The following is a 14,127-nucleotide window of genomic DNA, read 5'->3' as shown; positions in this document are numbered from 1 at the left end:
TACTTGAAAATGTATTCGCTCTTGTGAGTGTTGTTGGGGCCGTCAACAATAAGATTGTGATAGACCTATGTTTCATAGACTTTAACAAGATGTGTTAGTTGATTGAGTCTCAAGGGTTCGTATTACAATATGATTGTGATGATCTTATGGGCCATAAACTGATGTATAACTTGGGAGGCATTTGCTAGCAGATGTTATAAGCCTGTGACAGGGAATGATAAGCAGTAAAGTGCAAAAAAAAAAGAGGTACATTAAGAGCTACGTCTGGAATTGATTGACTTGTAGAAGATGGAATGCTGATGCTATTCTATATTAAAGCTAGCAGCTAGGTTCGTTACTACTCCGAATTCTTAGTTGGATTGATTCAAATAAACATCCCTCATTAGCTATTTTTATGCTTACACGAGTATATTTTGTTTCAAGAATGCAGGTGGCTTGACCGTTGCTCTGCATGATTTACTTGTGGGCAGCATATCAGGCAGAAGCAAGCAATCGATCTGGGTATAAGAGAGCCCATCCAGTCACATTAGGTTTTCAGTCTTTTTTCATATGGAGTAAGGGAATCTCTTTTAAATTCGCAGATGCCCTTTGTGATGCTTGTGCAGATAGTGTGCTCCCCCCCCCCCCCCCCCCGCGGCCGTCCTATATCGAATACTTTCCTCAGTTACTGTGAGTTACAGTCAACTGATCAACCTGTGTAAACCCATGGCTTTTTTCTTTTCATGATTTCATCGGTGGGCCCTTTTTTGTTTCATATGTCCATTATGAAATTCTTTGGGGTGTAATCTTGTGCTTGTCAATTGCCTTACAATCCTATGTTTGACAGTATGAGGCATGATTTGTTTTTGCCTGTTTGAAATTATCAGACATGCAGGCTTGTCCTGGGTTTGTATCTTTGTGTTATATTGACTTGCTGCATGGTTCTTAGTTTGACAATATAGTGCCATTTAATAATAGGAAGACGTAATTATTGTTGTTAATCTATGGTAATATAGGATCTACTCTCAGATTTCCTAGTATTTTCCTGTTTATTTATACATTTCGGGTAGATCAGCAATATCCTGTAAGAGGCAGTTTCTGAAAGATGAACACAATATACACCTATATGGTAACTAAAAGTATGCAAAAAACAAAAACATTTTTCTCTCTTTATATTTGTGTGCTGTCATACAATGTCTTGAAGTTGTTAGTTCAATTCCAAACACTTGAATGAATTTGTTTGTTTGTTTGTTTTTTTTTAAATGTCATTGGTAAAATGTTTCTGATAAGCTATTACAGATGTACTCAGAATTAGAACTAGATCAGTAGATGTACTCAGAATTAGAACTAGATCAGTAAACCTTCCTATTTTCGTTTGAACTGAGCCTCTACAACATTTAGACCTTCTGCCTTAAAAATAACAAAGGATATCATTTTCTCAGAAAAGCCAAATTAAACTTATGAGTCTCTTTTTTGTGCTAAGGATTACATGACATCTTGGCTTCTAACTCTTGTAATACAATATTTATGAACCCTCAAGATTGATTGAGGGCCGAAATCAGTTTAGCTGCCTGACAATGATAGACAAAATACTGCTACTGAGTGTGGTACAATTGTACAAAGTAAGATGCCGTTCCTGATAAACAACCGATGTAATTTCATTATTTATTGCTGTATTTGTAATTTTGTACTGACATGATAGTCAATCGTGCTCGTGTTAAGGTTGTAAGTGTGCTGGTGGAGCTTGCTCTCTAAATTTTAGACATGCTGGGGCTGCTGACCTTCTAAGCTAGAATCAAGAGGTGTTAGCATTTCCCATTGAATCCCATTGAATTTTGCAAAAAACTTGAGTGTGCTTCATGAACTTGGATGGGCTTCTATAGCTGAGATAGTGGGATTGGAGTATAATGCTGTTAGATACACATAACTCATGTCGACCTTTCTTAGTTTGACATTATTGTGCCATTTAATTTAAGGAAGAAAAAATTGATGTTAATTTATGGTAATAATGGATCTAATTTCAGATTTCTTTGACTCGCCAATGGTACTTTCCAATTTATTTCTTATACGAAGTACTAAATTTATATTTGTGGTAGATCAGCAGTAATTTATACGAGGCAGTTCCTAAATGACAAACTCAATATACACTTTCTGATATTATGCAAAAAACAAAAACAATTTCTTGCTTTATATTTTGTGTTATGTCATACAATGTTCTTAAAGTTAGTTAAATCCAAACATGTGAATGAATTTGTTTTTTAAAAAAATGTCATTGGTATAGTATTTATGATCAGCTCTTTCAGATTTACTTGTAATTAGAACTTGATCAGGAATGTTGCATTTCTTAGAAGTATATTCTTGATGGCTTGATATGCCTCTCAGCAGTATATTAAAAACCTTTTCACAATTCACTTCCGAACCAAAAACCTTCCTATTCTCTTTGAGTTGAACCTTTTGAGTTTTTAACATTAATTTCCTCCGTCTCAAAAATAAATTGCGCATAGGCACATAATACATAAGGATATCCCAGAAAACCCAAATTGAATATAAGAATGTTTCTTATTTGTGTTTAGGATTACATGATTGTAATATAGCGCTAAACTTTCAGAAGTTATGAACCCACCAGATTGATTAAAGGCCGAAGTCAGTCTCGCTGCCTGACAATGATAGATGAAGAAGTATTGCTTTTGGGTATTGAACAAAGTAAGCCTCCATTCTTGATAAACAACTAATGTGTACTGGATTAGTGTACTATGACGTGATAATAAGTTGTGTTCATGCTAAGGTTTTAAGCGTGCTGCTGGAGCTTTGTTCTCTGAACAATTTAGACATGCTGGGGATGCTGAACTTATAAGCTAGAATCAAGAGGCATTGGCTCTCATGTTGGCATATCTCATTGAATTCCTTGCTCTTGACTCAAGAGTGCACAGAATCGAGGAGATTGAATAGATCAGTGAGCGTTTTGTTTCATAGTTGTATTAAAATCTTGCAAAAAGAATGAGCAGCAAAGCAGGCTACTTGAGTGTGCTTCATGAACTTAAAAGGCTTATATAACTGGGATGTTGGGATTGAAATATGATGCTGTTAGATACAACATTACTCACATTGACCTCTCAGCTGGCTATAATAATTTTCAGTAGTTAAGTTGTTGAGGTGGGATTGATGCTTGCTAGATGTCTCTTCTCATCTTAATGAAAATTATGTTGGACATGAGGTTATCTAGGTCCTACCCAAATCATATGGTGTTAGTATGATTTAACATTTTGTGGTGTCAGGGTGGCCTATGAACCTTTAACTTGATGGTGTATTCACTCTTGTGAGTGGTGTTGCAGCCTTTAGTTTCATAGACCTCAATGAGATTTGTTACTTATGATACTTGGGAGGCATTTGCTAGCAGATGTTATAAGCCTGTGACCGGGAATGAAAAGCAGAAAAGTGCAAAGAAAAGAGGTACCTTAGAGCTATGTCTGGAATTGATAAAGACCTGTAGAAGATGAAATGTGGATGCTATTCTATATTGAAGCTTGCAGCTAGGTTAGTCACTACTCCATATTCTTTGTTGTATTAGTTCAAATAGTCATCCTCATTAGCTATTATTTATGCTTAAACGAGTTAAATTTATTGCAAGAATGCATGTGGAATGATCGCTGCTCTGCATGATTACTTGTGGGCAGCACATCTTGCAGAAGCTAGCAATCAATCTGGGTTGGGTACAAGAGAGCCCATCCAGTCACATAAGGTTTTCAGTCTTTTTTCATATAAGGGCAATGCCTTATGCCTATGATGTTGGAATCTCTTCTAAAAGAGCTGATGATCTTTGTGATAGTCTGTGCCCCCTCTTTGGCCCTATACTGAACACTTTCTTCATTTTACTGTGAGTTACTGTCAAGTGTCAACAGAACAACCTTGTATTATCAAATACCATGTCTTCTTTCCTTTCATGATTTCATCGGCGAGCCTTTTTTTGTTTCATATGTCCATTATGAAATTCTTTGGGGCGTAATCTTGTCAATTGCCAAACAAATCGTACAATCATATGTTTGACAGTATGAGGCATGATTTGTTTTTGCCTGTTTGAAATAATCAGACATGCAGGCATTGTCCTGTGTTTATATCTGTATGTTTTACTGACCTGCTGCATGGTTCTTAGTTTGACATTATTGTGCCATTTAATTAATAATAGGAAGATATAATCATTGTTGTTATAGGGTAATAATGGATCTACTTTCAGATTTCCTTGACTCGGCAATGTTATTTTACAGTTTATTTATATATTTCGGGTAGATCAGCATGGCTGTATCCTGTAAGAGGCAGTTCCTGAATGATGAACACAATATACATCTATATAGGAACTGAAATTATGCAAAAAACAAAAACATTTTCTTTCTTTATATTTTTTGTGCCGGCATATAATGTTCTTGAAGTGAGATTGAGGTGATGGAGTAGTGAACTAGTGACATCGCTCTCACCTCATATTCTTGAGGTCTAGGGATCAAATTTCATGGGACTCATTTGAGGGATTTTTCTTATTCCCCCCTCAAATGAGCCCCTTCTTCTTACCATTTTAAAAAAAAAATAAATAATAAAAAAAAACAATGTTCTTGAAGTTGTTGGTTTAATCCCCAACACGTGACTGAATTTGTTTTTTAAGGAAGTCTTCGTATAATGTTTCTGATCAGCTCTTACAGATGTACTCGGAATTAGAACTGGATTAAGGTGCATTGCCTAGAAGTATATGCATGGCTTGATCTTCCTCTCAGCAGTGTATCAAAACCTTTTACATAACTAACTACTGAACTGAAAACCTTCCTATTTTCCTTTGAACTGAACCTCTAGAATCATCAACACCTTCTGCCTCAAAAATAACTTGCACATACTACATAAGGATATTTCAGAAAAACCAAACAGATTAACTGAATATACGAACTTCTCTTCTTTGTGCTTAGGATTACATGACTTACACCTTGGCTTCTGACTCTTGTAATACAGTACTTGATCAATTTTCAGAAGTTATGAACCCACCAGATTGATTGAGGGCCGAAGTCTGTCTAGCTGCTTGACAATGAAAGACAAAGTCTGCTACTGAGTACAGTACAAAGTAAGACCCCATTCCTGATACCAACTGATTTGTTTTTCTTTATTTATTTTTATTTAATTTATTGCTTTTATTTGTGATTTTGTATTGATGTTTTAGTCAATTGTGCTCGTGTTAAGGTTGAAAGTGCGCTGGTGGAGCTTGTTCTCTGAACTTTAGACATGCGCTGAACTTTTAAGCTAGAATTAACTATTAAGAGGTGTTGGCATTTCCCATTAAATTCCTTGCTCCTTGTTGATTCTAAAGGGCACAGAGCCACAGAATCGAAGAGATTGAGCAGCAGTAAGTATATCGTTTAATATTTTGTATTAAAATTTTGCGAACATTTTGAGCAGCAAAGCAGGCTACTTAAGTGTGCTTCATGAACTTGGAAGGGCTTCTACCACTGAAAAAGTGGGATTGGAATACAATAATGCTGTTCGATACACATAACTCATGTCGACCTTTCTTAGTCTGACATTATAATGCCATTTAAATTAAGGAAGATAAAATTGTTGTTAATTATGGTATTAATGGATCTAATTTCAGATTCCCTTGACTCACCAATTGTACTTTCCAATTTTCTTATACAGAATTTATATTTCTATAAATCACCAGTATCTTGTAAGAGGCAGTTCCTAATGATGAACACAGTATACACCTATCTATACGGGAACTGAAATCATGCAAAAACAAAACAAAAAAAATATTCCTTGCTTTACATTCTGTGTGTAGTCATACGATGTTCTTGAAGTTAGTTAAATCCCAAACATGAATAAATTTGTTTTTAAAAAAAATTGTCATTGGTATATTATTTATGATCAGCTCTTTCAGATGTAATTAGAACTTGATCAAAGAATGTTGCATTTCTTAGTATATTCTTGGCTTGATCTGCTTCTCTTAGCTGGCAATAATAATTTTCAGTAGCTAAGCTGTTGAGGTGGGATTAATGCTCGCTGTTATGTCTCTCTACTCATCTTAATGAGGACATGATGTTATCTAGGTCCTACCCAAATCCACCTACGTTTAATGCATTGGTTTATTGGATATCGCGGGTGATAATGAACTGGACAAAGCTCGAGCTTAGAAGGCACACCCCTGCTAAAACAGATGTTAGCTACTCAAATTCGAGCTTGTTCAGGTCCGGCCATACTCAACATGTATATCAACTTGAATTTGAGTATCTCGAGCTAAAACCATTTCTCTTATTAATTTGGGTCTGAAGTACTTTAGAGTTTAGTCTTATCTAAAAGTCAGTCTAAAAACCAATTAGTCTAGATACACTTAACTGGCTCACTTCAGTCACATACATGTACTAAATGGATTGTATCTTAAATCACTCATTTGTGGGCCGGTTAAAACGACCAAGAGGGCCCAATTTGCGTGTAAGAAGTAAATGGGCCTCACAACTCATAAGTCCAAACATCAAAAATGAGAAGAAAAAAAAAAGAAAGAAAAAAAAAAAAGAAGAGAGAAAGCAATCATTATAACATAACACTCACACACGCCTGAAATTAGGGGTTGGAACTTGGGAAGATAGCACTTATGGTTATGAATGAATTTATTAAAAGGTGGCCCTAACTTAAGCTTTATTTATTTGTTTTTGAAGAGATAAGAAGCTAATTAATTAATATATTTGGTTAATAATTTTACAAAAAAAGAGTAGCTTTACAATACTTGTGTTGTCATCTTCTTGTGTTAAATGGTTGGTCAAATAAAGTTTTGCCCTTTTTCTCTTTCTCAAGAGTCTTGACTCTTTGACCCACCCACTTTTACTACTACTAACATCATTTTCTCTTTGGAGTTTGGGGAAGTTAGGGTTTCCCACTTATCTTATTGATTACAATTATTAATATTTCTGTCCATTTGACCCCTCTAATACTAAAATCCACCTACGTATCCCTTTATATTAAAGTAATCTTTCATGTCATTGTCTCTATTTATCAGCGTAATTAGTACACCTTTGCAATCTTCCTACCCAATTGTACTCGTCCACCACAAGACATAGATTAAGTGTGGGTTCCAGTATGGCAACATGTGACATGTCAAATTGTCAATATGGGATTTTGACACTACAAGAACTTGTATCCTCATATAGGCTTTCTTTTAATTCAATTGATTGATTTTATCGTATAATTAATATCGTACAAAATACGTATTGATAAGAGGTGATAAATGAATCAATCCAATCAAGTCACGTTCAGTCTACTATGCTAGCTTGGTCGAATCCATTCGACTATTCCATTGTTTGATTTAGTTTGGATTTATTGTATTGAGTTGATCAAGTGTTAATGAGTTAATGTTGGACCTTAATACTTATCAAGTTAGGTCAATATTTAGATTTTAAGGTTAGTGAATTTAGATGCTACTAACGTTTTTTTAAGAGAACTTGGACAAAATTTATTAAAATAAAATAAAATAAAATGAAATTAATAATAATAACTTCTTGCGAGTTAAAATTCAATTACATAGTACCCTCTAATTCGAATCAAGTTGGTTCAATACATATAAACTGGATATTAAACATATTTGATACTAAACATACAATTGTAAATAATCCGACTCATCAATCCATCACCCGAATACGACTTGATATAAGGTAGAATGTTACAATTTGGTTCAATAGAGCCCTTATTGTAGCTCGACAATAGCAAGAAGCAACCCTCTTCCACCCTTCTGGGTGCGTGGAAAATCTAGGAACAAGGCCACTCGTGGTTAGAGTGATACCCACGCTCAAGCAGTAGACGTGGGTCTACAGTAAAAGTAATGAATGAAGAAGTCTACTGGTAATCCAGTGAGGCCTACTTCTACAACACTCTCGGGTTCCACTCACGTGCATTCTTCGGATTCTTTTCTGTCTCACCTCGTCCCCAGTATCCCATCCCTTTTTTAAAAGTAACAACCCATGTGATTACATTCCCAAAATGCCCCTGTCTCTTTACTAAACCTTCCAAAATGCTTCTTAATTTTGGCTATGTAGTTTTCGTAAGTACTCGTATTGGCTAGTATAGTCAAGGATGTTGACTATCTTGACATATAGTTACGCCAATTGCTTATTCACGGTTCCTAATGGAATACTTTGACCATAATTTCATTTCATGAATATCATAAATCATAATTGTGTCTTGCTAAAAAAAACTATAAATAGAAAAATTAACTTTTAAAAATACATATCGAGACAACTTCAAGGTGTTATATTGAACTTATGGTTAAAATTTTAATATTTGACTTTAAAATAGAAATTGTGTAGCTATTGAGTAACGAAGGAAGTATGTCTTTTGACGAGTGTTAGATGTATTGTTATTATTGTTGTTTCGACAGTTTGTCACACATATTAGGTGAACAAATGAATAGGGAATTTTGTACTTGCTACATGTGCATTGTTGCCTAATTATTTGGTCAATTCTTATATTTGCAATCGATCTCACATAATCTACACTATTTAGAAATAATTTTGACAAATATAAAAAAAAAGATTAATGTGATTCTAAATAATTCTATTATACTCTCTCCGTATTCAAATACTTGCTCAATTTTTTCATGCGCGGAGTTTTATGAAGAATAGTAAAATAAGTAATAAAATATGACATTGAGAAAATATATATCCAATAAAAGCATCATAGACCTGTTTAAAATTACACGTAGTTTAGAACTGTCTAGACTGGAAAAGTTGAAAAAAAAAGGGGGATAGGAGTAAGATTTAATTTGTGACATTACGAATTTTTATTAAGGGGTTGTTTTATTTTGATTTTGATTGTGACTTGGCTTTTATGAAGTTATTATTTATACACATAGGAGAATAATGTAATAATGCAAAAGAGTACTAAATACTACGGAGTAATTCCTAACTTAAACCCTAAAAAAAAATTAAAAAAAAAAAAAAAAGTTGGCTATTGTGAAGTTAATTTTGATTGATTGTGGTGGAGTATACTATTCCTAACTTAAACCCTAATTCATTTTGGATTAGTCCTTCAGGAAACAATTAGATTTAATGTGATTACTAATGAGAATTTTAGGTTATATAAAAAAATTGTGCAATAGCAGAAGTCATTAACGAGTTTATTTTTTTCATTGTTCTTGGCTATATGTGAAGGTGACTAGATGATCTGGCCATGTTAATGCATGCTTAGATAGGGCATGCCAGTGGCCTAGCTAAGGATTGGATTAGCTCCTCAGTCAATGGTAACATTATTAGTGTTAATCATTATTAATTAAATTAATCTAGTTTAAGGATTTTGATTTGTCCTGGTGCATGATCCGCTACTTTGCTCACCTTATGCATTCTTGATAACAAGGGACCATTATATCAAATTGTGAGATATTGCTCAATGTTTATTGTATCAACTACAAATCATAGATTTAACGATGGATCTTGATTATAAAAAAAAGTAGACTAGATAGAGAGACTTTACGATCTAATGGTTTTGTATTTATACAACTACCTACTCCATATTTTTTTTTTTCAAGAAAAAGAGAATGACCTTAACAAATTTTTTGATCATGTGTTTTATGAGTATGTAAGACATTTGGAAAACTTGTAAACAATTCATGCAATATACAACCAATTTTCACCTTGGTATATATAATTGGTAAACATAAGCACATTGATTTTGTAAAATTTGCTCATGTTTGATTTCATTTATTTCTTGCAGTTAGAAAGATCAAATTGGCCTGGATAGATTTGAAAAAATAAATAGCAATGTAATAATTTTCCTTAAATTTGACTTATATCCTATATATCCTAAATTGCAACTTGACTACTATCACTTTTTGGGTTAGAGATAAAAGATTGATAATTGAACGTAATTGCAAATGAAACTATTGTACTTTGTACAATTGAGAGAGAAAAAAAGCTCTTTGCAAAATTGTACACGAAAAAGGTGAAGAAATAGGAAGAAGAGGTTAAGAAATTTGGCTCATTTTTTGTATAAATGATTCAAACATATCCCTTAGAAAGCATAGATGAGCAAACAAAATTATTTACTTAATTTGTATAATTAAGCATATATATATCTATATCCATTGTAAATTTCCCTTTAAAATTATGTATAACGAAATATAAATTTTGTAGAACATCCATACAAGCAAAACATAGGTGACAAAAGTACTTGTTTAGTCTTAATAGTTCTCCTATATAGAGGTGCAAGTGTGTATTATGAAATTATCTATCTTATCCGAACTCATTCAAATTTCTGTTGAACATAAAACTCATTTTAATTTATTAGTTTAACTATGATTAATTTAATTGTTTTGAATTTGGATACCTTTCATTAACCTTTATTAGAAACATTTTTTTTTTTTGAATATCAAGTTAGAAAAAGAAAAACCAAGAACAAGGGTTGATGTCTAAATCATAGATAAGGATTAAGGAGCAATAACATGAAAACGGCAAAAACCATACTTTAACCCCTAGAATGCTTTCTTTCTATGCAAAGACAAACTCCATTCTTTTCATCACCTCCCCCTCTTTTCTCTCTCCTCACTCACACCCCCACCTCCCTCACTCCATCCTTTTGTACTCTTTCACTCTGTTAAACTTCTCCACTACTCCCCATTTTACACCTCCCACAACCCAACAACTCCCACCTCTCTCTGCCATTTCCCATCTTCTTCTTCATTCTCACATTCACCCATTCACCCATTTTTCACCCTCTTTAATCCTCTAATCTTTCCATGTAAAAATTAAATCTCCCAATTATTATTTCACCCAGTTAACAAACAAAAAAAAACCTATAAAAAACCCAAAAATATCTTATCAATCAATATTAGAAATGGACATAGAAAGACCTCATAGAACAGCTAGCACTCCAACAACTACAAGTGAACTCTTCATTTGCTTCACTTCTCGCCTCTCTAAATCCTCTTCTATGCGCCTTTCTTCTAAATCTATCCTTAGCCCTGGTCGTGCTGCTACCTCTGTTGATAAATCTTCGCATTCACTTTCTCTCTCGTCATCCCTCAGCCGTCGTCTACGCCACAACGGTAGTTTACGCGGTGGAGCTCAATCACCCGCCATGTTTCCTTCGTCATCAAAGAAGAACAAGGGTTCTTCGGGTTTCGCCGATAACCCGGAACCCTCTTCGCCTAAAGTTACTTGTATTGGGCAGGTTAGAGTGAAGACGAAGAAGCAGGGGAAGAAGATGAAGATGAGGGCTTGCCGTAGCAAGCGACTGAGCGGCGGCGGCGGCGGAGGATTAGGAACAAATGGTAGTGGTGGCGAAGCTAGCTTTCGACGAATCGAACATTCGCATTCGCATTCTATTGATGGTGTGCAGACACAACAGGGTCAGCAGGAGTGCGGGTTGAATCATAGGAATCAGAGATGGGTTCATCTTCCGTTAACGATTTGTGAAGCTTTGAGAGCTTTTGGGTCGGAGTTTAGTTGTTTATTTCCTTGCAAATCTTCTTGTTTTAGTAGTGGTGGTTTTTGTGGTGGGGGTGAGAGGGGTAAAACAGGGGAGGAGAGAGAAAATCCGACTCCGAATTCTTGCGCTGTGTTTCGATGGTTGGTTTCGTTGCAAGACAGTGAAGGCGGAGAGAAGCGGAGAGATATTGAATTAGTGGTGGGTGGAGAGGAGGAGGTGAGGGATAATAGTAGGGTGGTGATGATGGAGAGGGAATGTTCGAGAAGAAGGTCGATTTTTGATGATATGGAATTTGATGATTTGTTCACTAAGGATAATAATGTGAGGAATGATAATAATGAAAGTAATGAGATTATTGATAATGATAGCAGTAATGGAGATGATGAAGAAGGTGGGAGAGTTAGTGTTTGTGTTCCTCCGAAGAATGCTTTGTTGTTGATGAGGTGTAGATCTGATCCTTTGAAAATGGGTTCGCTTTCGCGGAAGTTGTGGGAGGTTCCTCTTCGTCCCCAGGACGATGACGATGTTGAAGAGAAACAAAAAGGAGATGAAATTAAAGCTGAAAGAGATGTTAAATTGGCGGAGAAAGCAGAGGAAATTGGAGACGATAAAACAGAGGAAATTGGAAATGAGAAAACAGAGGAATTTAGAGAAGAAAATGCTGAGGTAATTAGGGAGATGACAGAAGTTTTGGGAGATGAAAGTGAGGAAATTGATGGGGGTTTGGAAGAATTTGATGAAACGCTTGGTTTCGCCGGCGATGAATTGAAGGAAGCAGAGGAAGAAGAGCGAGAAACAGAGGAAAAACAGAGTGTGGAAAACAGGGGAATGGTAGATGAGGAGGAATTTGAGGATTCAGAAGAAACGCAGTTGATTGAAGATGAAATTACTGCAAATGGGTGTTTAATTGAGACGAGTTTAGTTGAAGAGGTTGAAGATGTTGAAAATGAGCAAGATTTGGTAATAAGCTCAGCGGAAAATGAGCAGGATTTGGTTGTTAATTCAGAGGAAAATGAGCGAAATTTACTTATTAATACGGAGAGTAATGAGCAAGAATTAAATAATTCTGAGAATAATGAGCAAGAATTGAAGGTGGAGAAAGAAGAAATAGCAGAATTAGAATTAGATAGCGACGATCTCTCTACAATTCATGACGAAGAAGAGAGACAAAAATGTGAAAGCAGTGAGATTTCAACATCATTTTCTTGTTCTTTGAATTCATCAGAAGAGTCAACAGCAGAGTCAAAAGACAGAGAAGATGAACAAGAACAAGAACAAGAAAAAGACCCAGTTGAAGTTGATGTTGAAGAACATGAACAAGAACAAGAATTAGTAGCAAGGAAGTCAATAGAAGGAGAAAATAAGAAGACTTTGCCAGATTGTTTGCTGTTAATGATGTGTGAACCTAAAGTATCAATGGAAGTCTCCAAAGAAACATGGGTATGTAGCACCGACTTCCTTCGGTGGCTACCAGAGCGCCACCATAAGAAGGTGGTCAATAAACCCGATAACTTGTCCGATTCGTCGATTCCAAAGAAAAATAAACCCGCGGCGGTGGCAGCAATGCCTCCGCCTCATGTTCAACAACGCTACGAACTAGCGGCTCAGCCGCCTATTCAGCCTGGAAGATCATCTATTTCTTTCCCTGCCGGGGGCGGCTCGGTGGCTAACTTGATCGAGCAGAAGCTTAACAAAGGCGGTGGGTACGAGCCGTTCGTGTTAACGAGGTGTAAATCGGCTCCGTTGAGATCAGCGGCTAAGACGCTGCCACCGGAGATGGCTTGCAGCCTGTGGGGAAGAGAAAATGGGCGGAAGCTTGAGCCGCATCGTCCGGCTACATTCGGCGTCGGCGCGGCTGGTGTCGGCTTCTGATGAAAATCAACGGCTGAGATTGTGGGTTTCTGCCACGTGGCAATTGGTCTTTGTTCGTTGTGGGCCCAGTGGCAGAAAATTGTTGGCATGGCAGGTTTTTGTTTGTAAATTCATTAAATAATTTTTGGGATTTTCTAGACTAGAATTTTCTATTAGTGGTTTTAATTTTATTAATTGGGGGTAATTAGGTTTTACTAGTTAATTAATTATAGAATTGGAGTACTATTATAATGCAGTAAAAATATTTGGGAATGTTTAATTACCTTCATTTTATGTGCCATTTTGATATTTGGACCGTTGTATGTGGTAGAGAGTTGAAAAAGCTGAGTGTGTAGGGTATAATCACACGTGGTATTGGTTGGAATTTACTGACAATTTGGTAGATTTTTTATGGGATTTTACATTAATTTAACTACTACAGTTTATAATTCATGGTTGAACGTTACCTTCAAATTCCAAGTCTATCTTCACAAGCATTCACTTGGTATATATTGTCCTTGAAGTAATGTAGTTTTTGAAGAGTACAAATGTGATTGTTTTAAGAGTTTAAGTATGCTCAATCTAAAGTTATCGCCTCGGGCGACCTCGTCCGTGATTAACAATTCTAATATAATTCTTATACCTTAAACTTACTCTTTCGTTAAATTTTTAAAGTCAAAACCTTACACGCCTTAAATTTTAAGTTGTTGGATAGAGGCATATGAATTAGAGTACATATGAAATTGATGTACGGTCCGGAGTATATGATTTGGTACAACGAACCAGGGGGAGATATATGGATTAAGAATAATTAATCATATGAAATCATAATTAATAAAAACATGTGAGAATTATCTC

At 35.5% G+C, this 14,127-nt stretch overlaps 1 protein-coding gene and 1 long non-coding RNA gene across 2 annotated transcripts; both read left to right on the top strand.

The window, feature by feature from the left end:
• Window positions 1-427: 427 nt before the first annotated feature.
• LOC110737721 lies at window positions 428-6,088 on the top strand. Its single transcript, XR_002514438.1, has 3 exons — window positions 428-2,682; window positions 2,765-5,077; window positions 5,194-6,088. It is a non-coding gene; the product is annotated as an uncharacterized LOC110737721 (long non-coding RNA).
• Window positions 6,089-10,428: 4,340 nt separating this feature from the next.
• On the top strand, window positions 10,429-13,702 carry LOC110737720. The gene has a single exon (XM_021918052.1). The coding sequence runs from the start codon at window positions 10,825-10,827 to the stop codon at window positions 13,288-13,290; it is 2,466 nt and encodes an 821-aa protein (XP_021773744.1). The 5' UTR covers window positions 10,429-10,824; the 3' UTR covers window positions 13,291-13,702.
• The last annotated feature ends 425 nt before the right edge of the window (window positions 13,703-14,127 follow it).

This window comes from Chenopodium quinoa, unplaced genomic scaffold (assembly GCF_001683475.1).
Source record: "Chenopodium quinoa cultivar QQ74 unplaced genomic scaffold, ASM168347v1, whole genome shotgun sequence".
Classification (NCBI taxonomy): Eukaryota; Viridiplantae; Streptophyta; class Magnoliopsida; order Caryophyllales; family Amaranthaceae; genus Chenopodium; species Chenopodium quinoa.
Note: the sequence above shows the minus strand (reverse complement) of the source record. Positions and strands in the feature narration are given on the sequence as shown.

What these genes read in the sequence shown, in the direction of transcription:
- LOC110737720 (XM_021918052.1), top strand. Translation starts at nt 10,825, where the DNA reads ATGGACATAGAAAGACCTCATAGAACAGCTAGCACTCCAACAACTACA.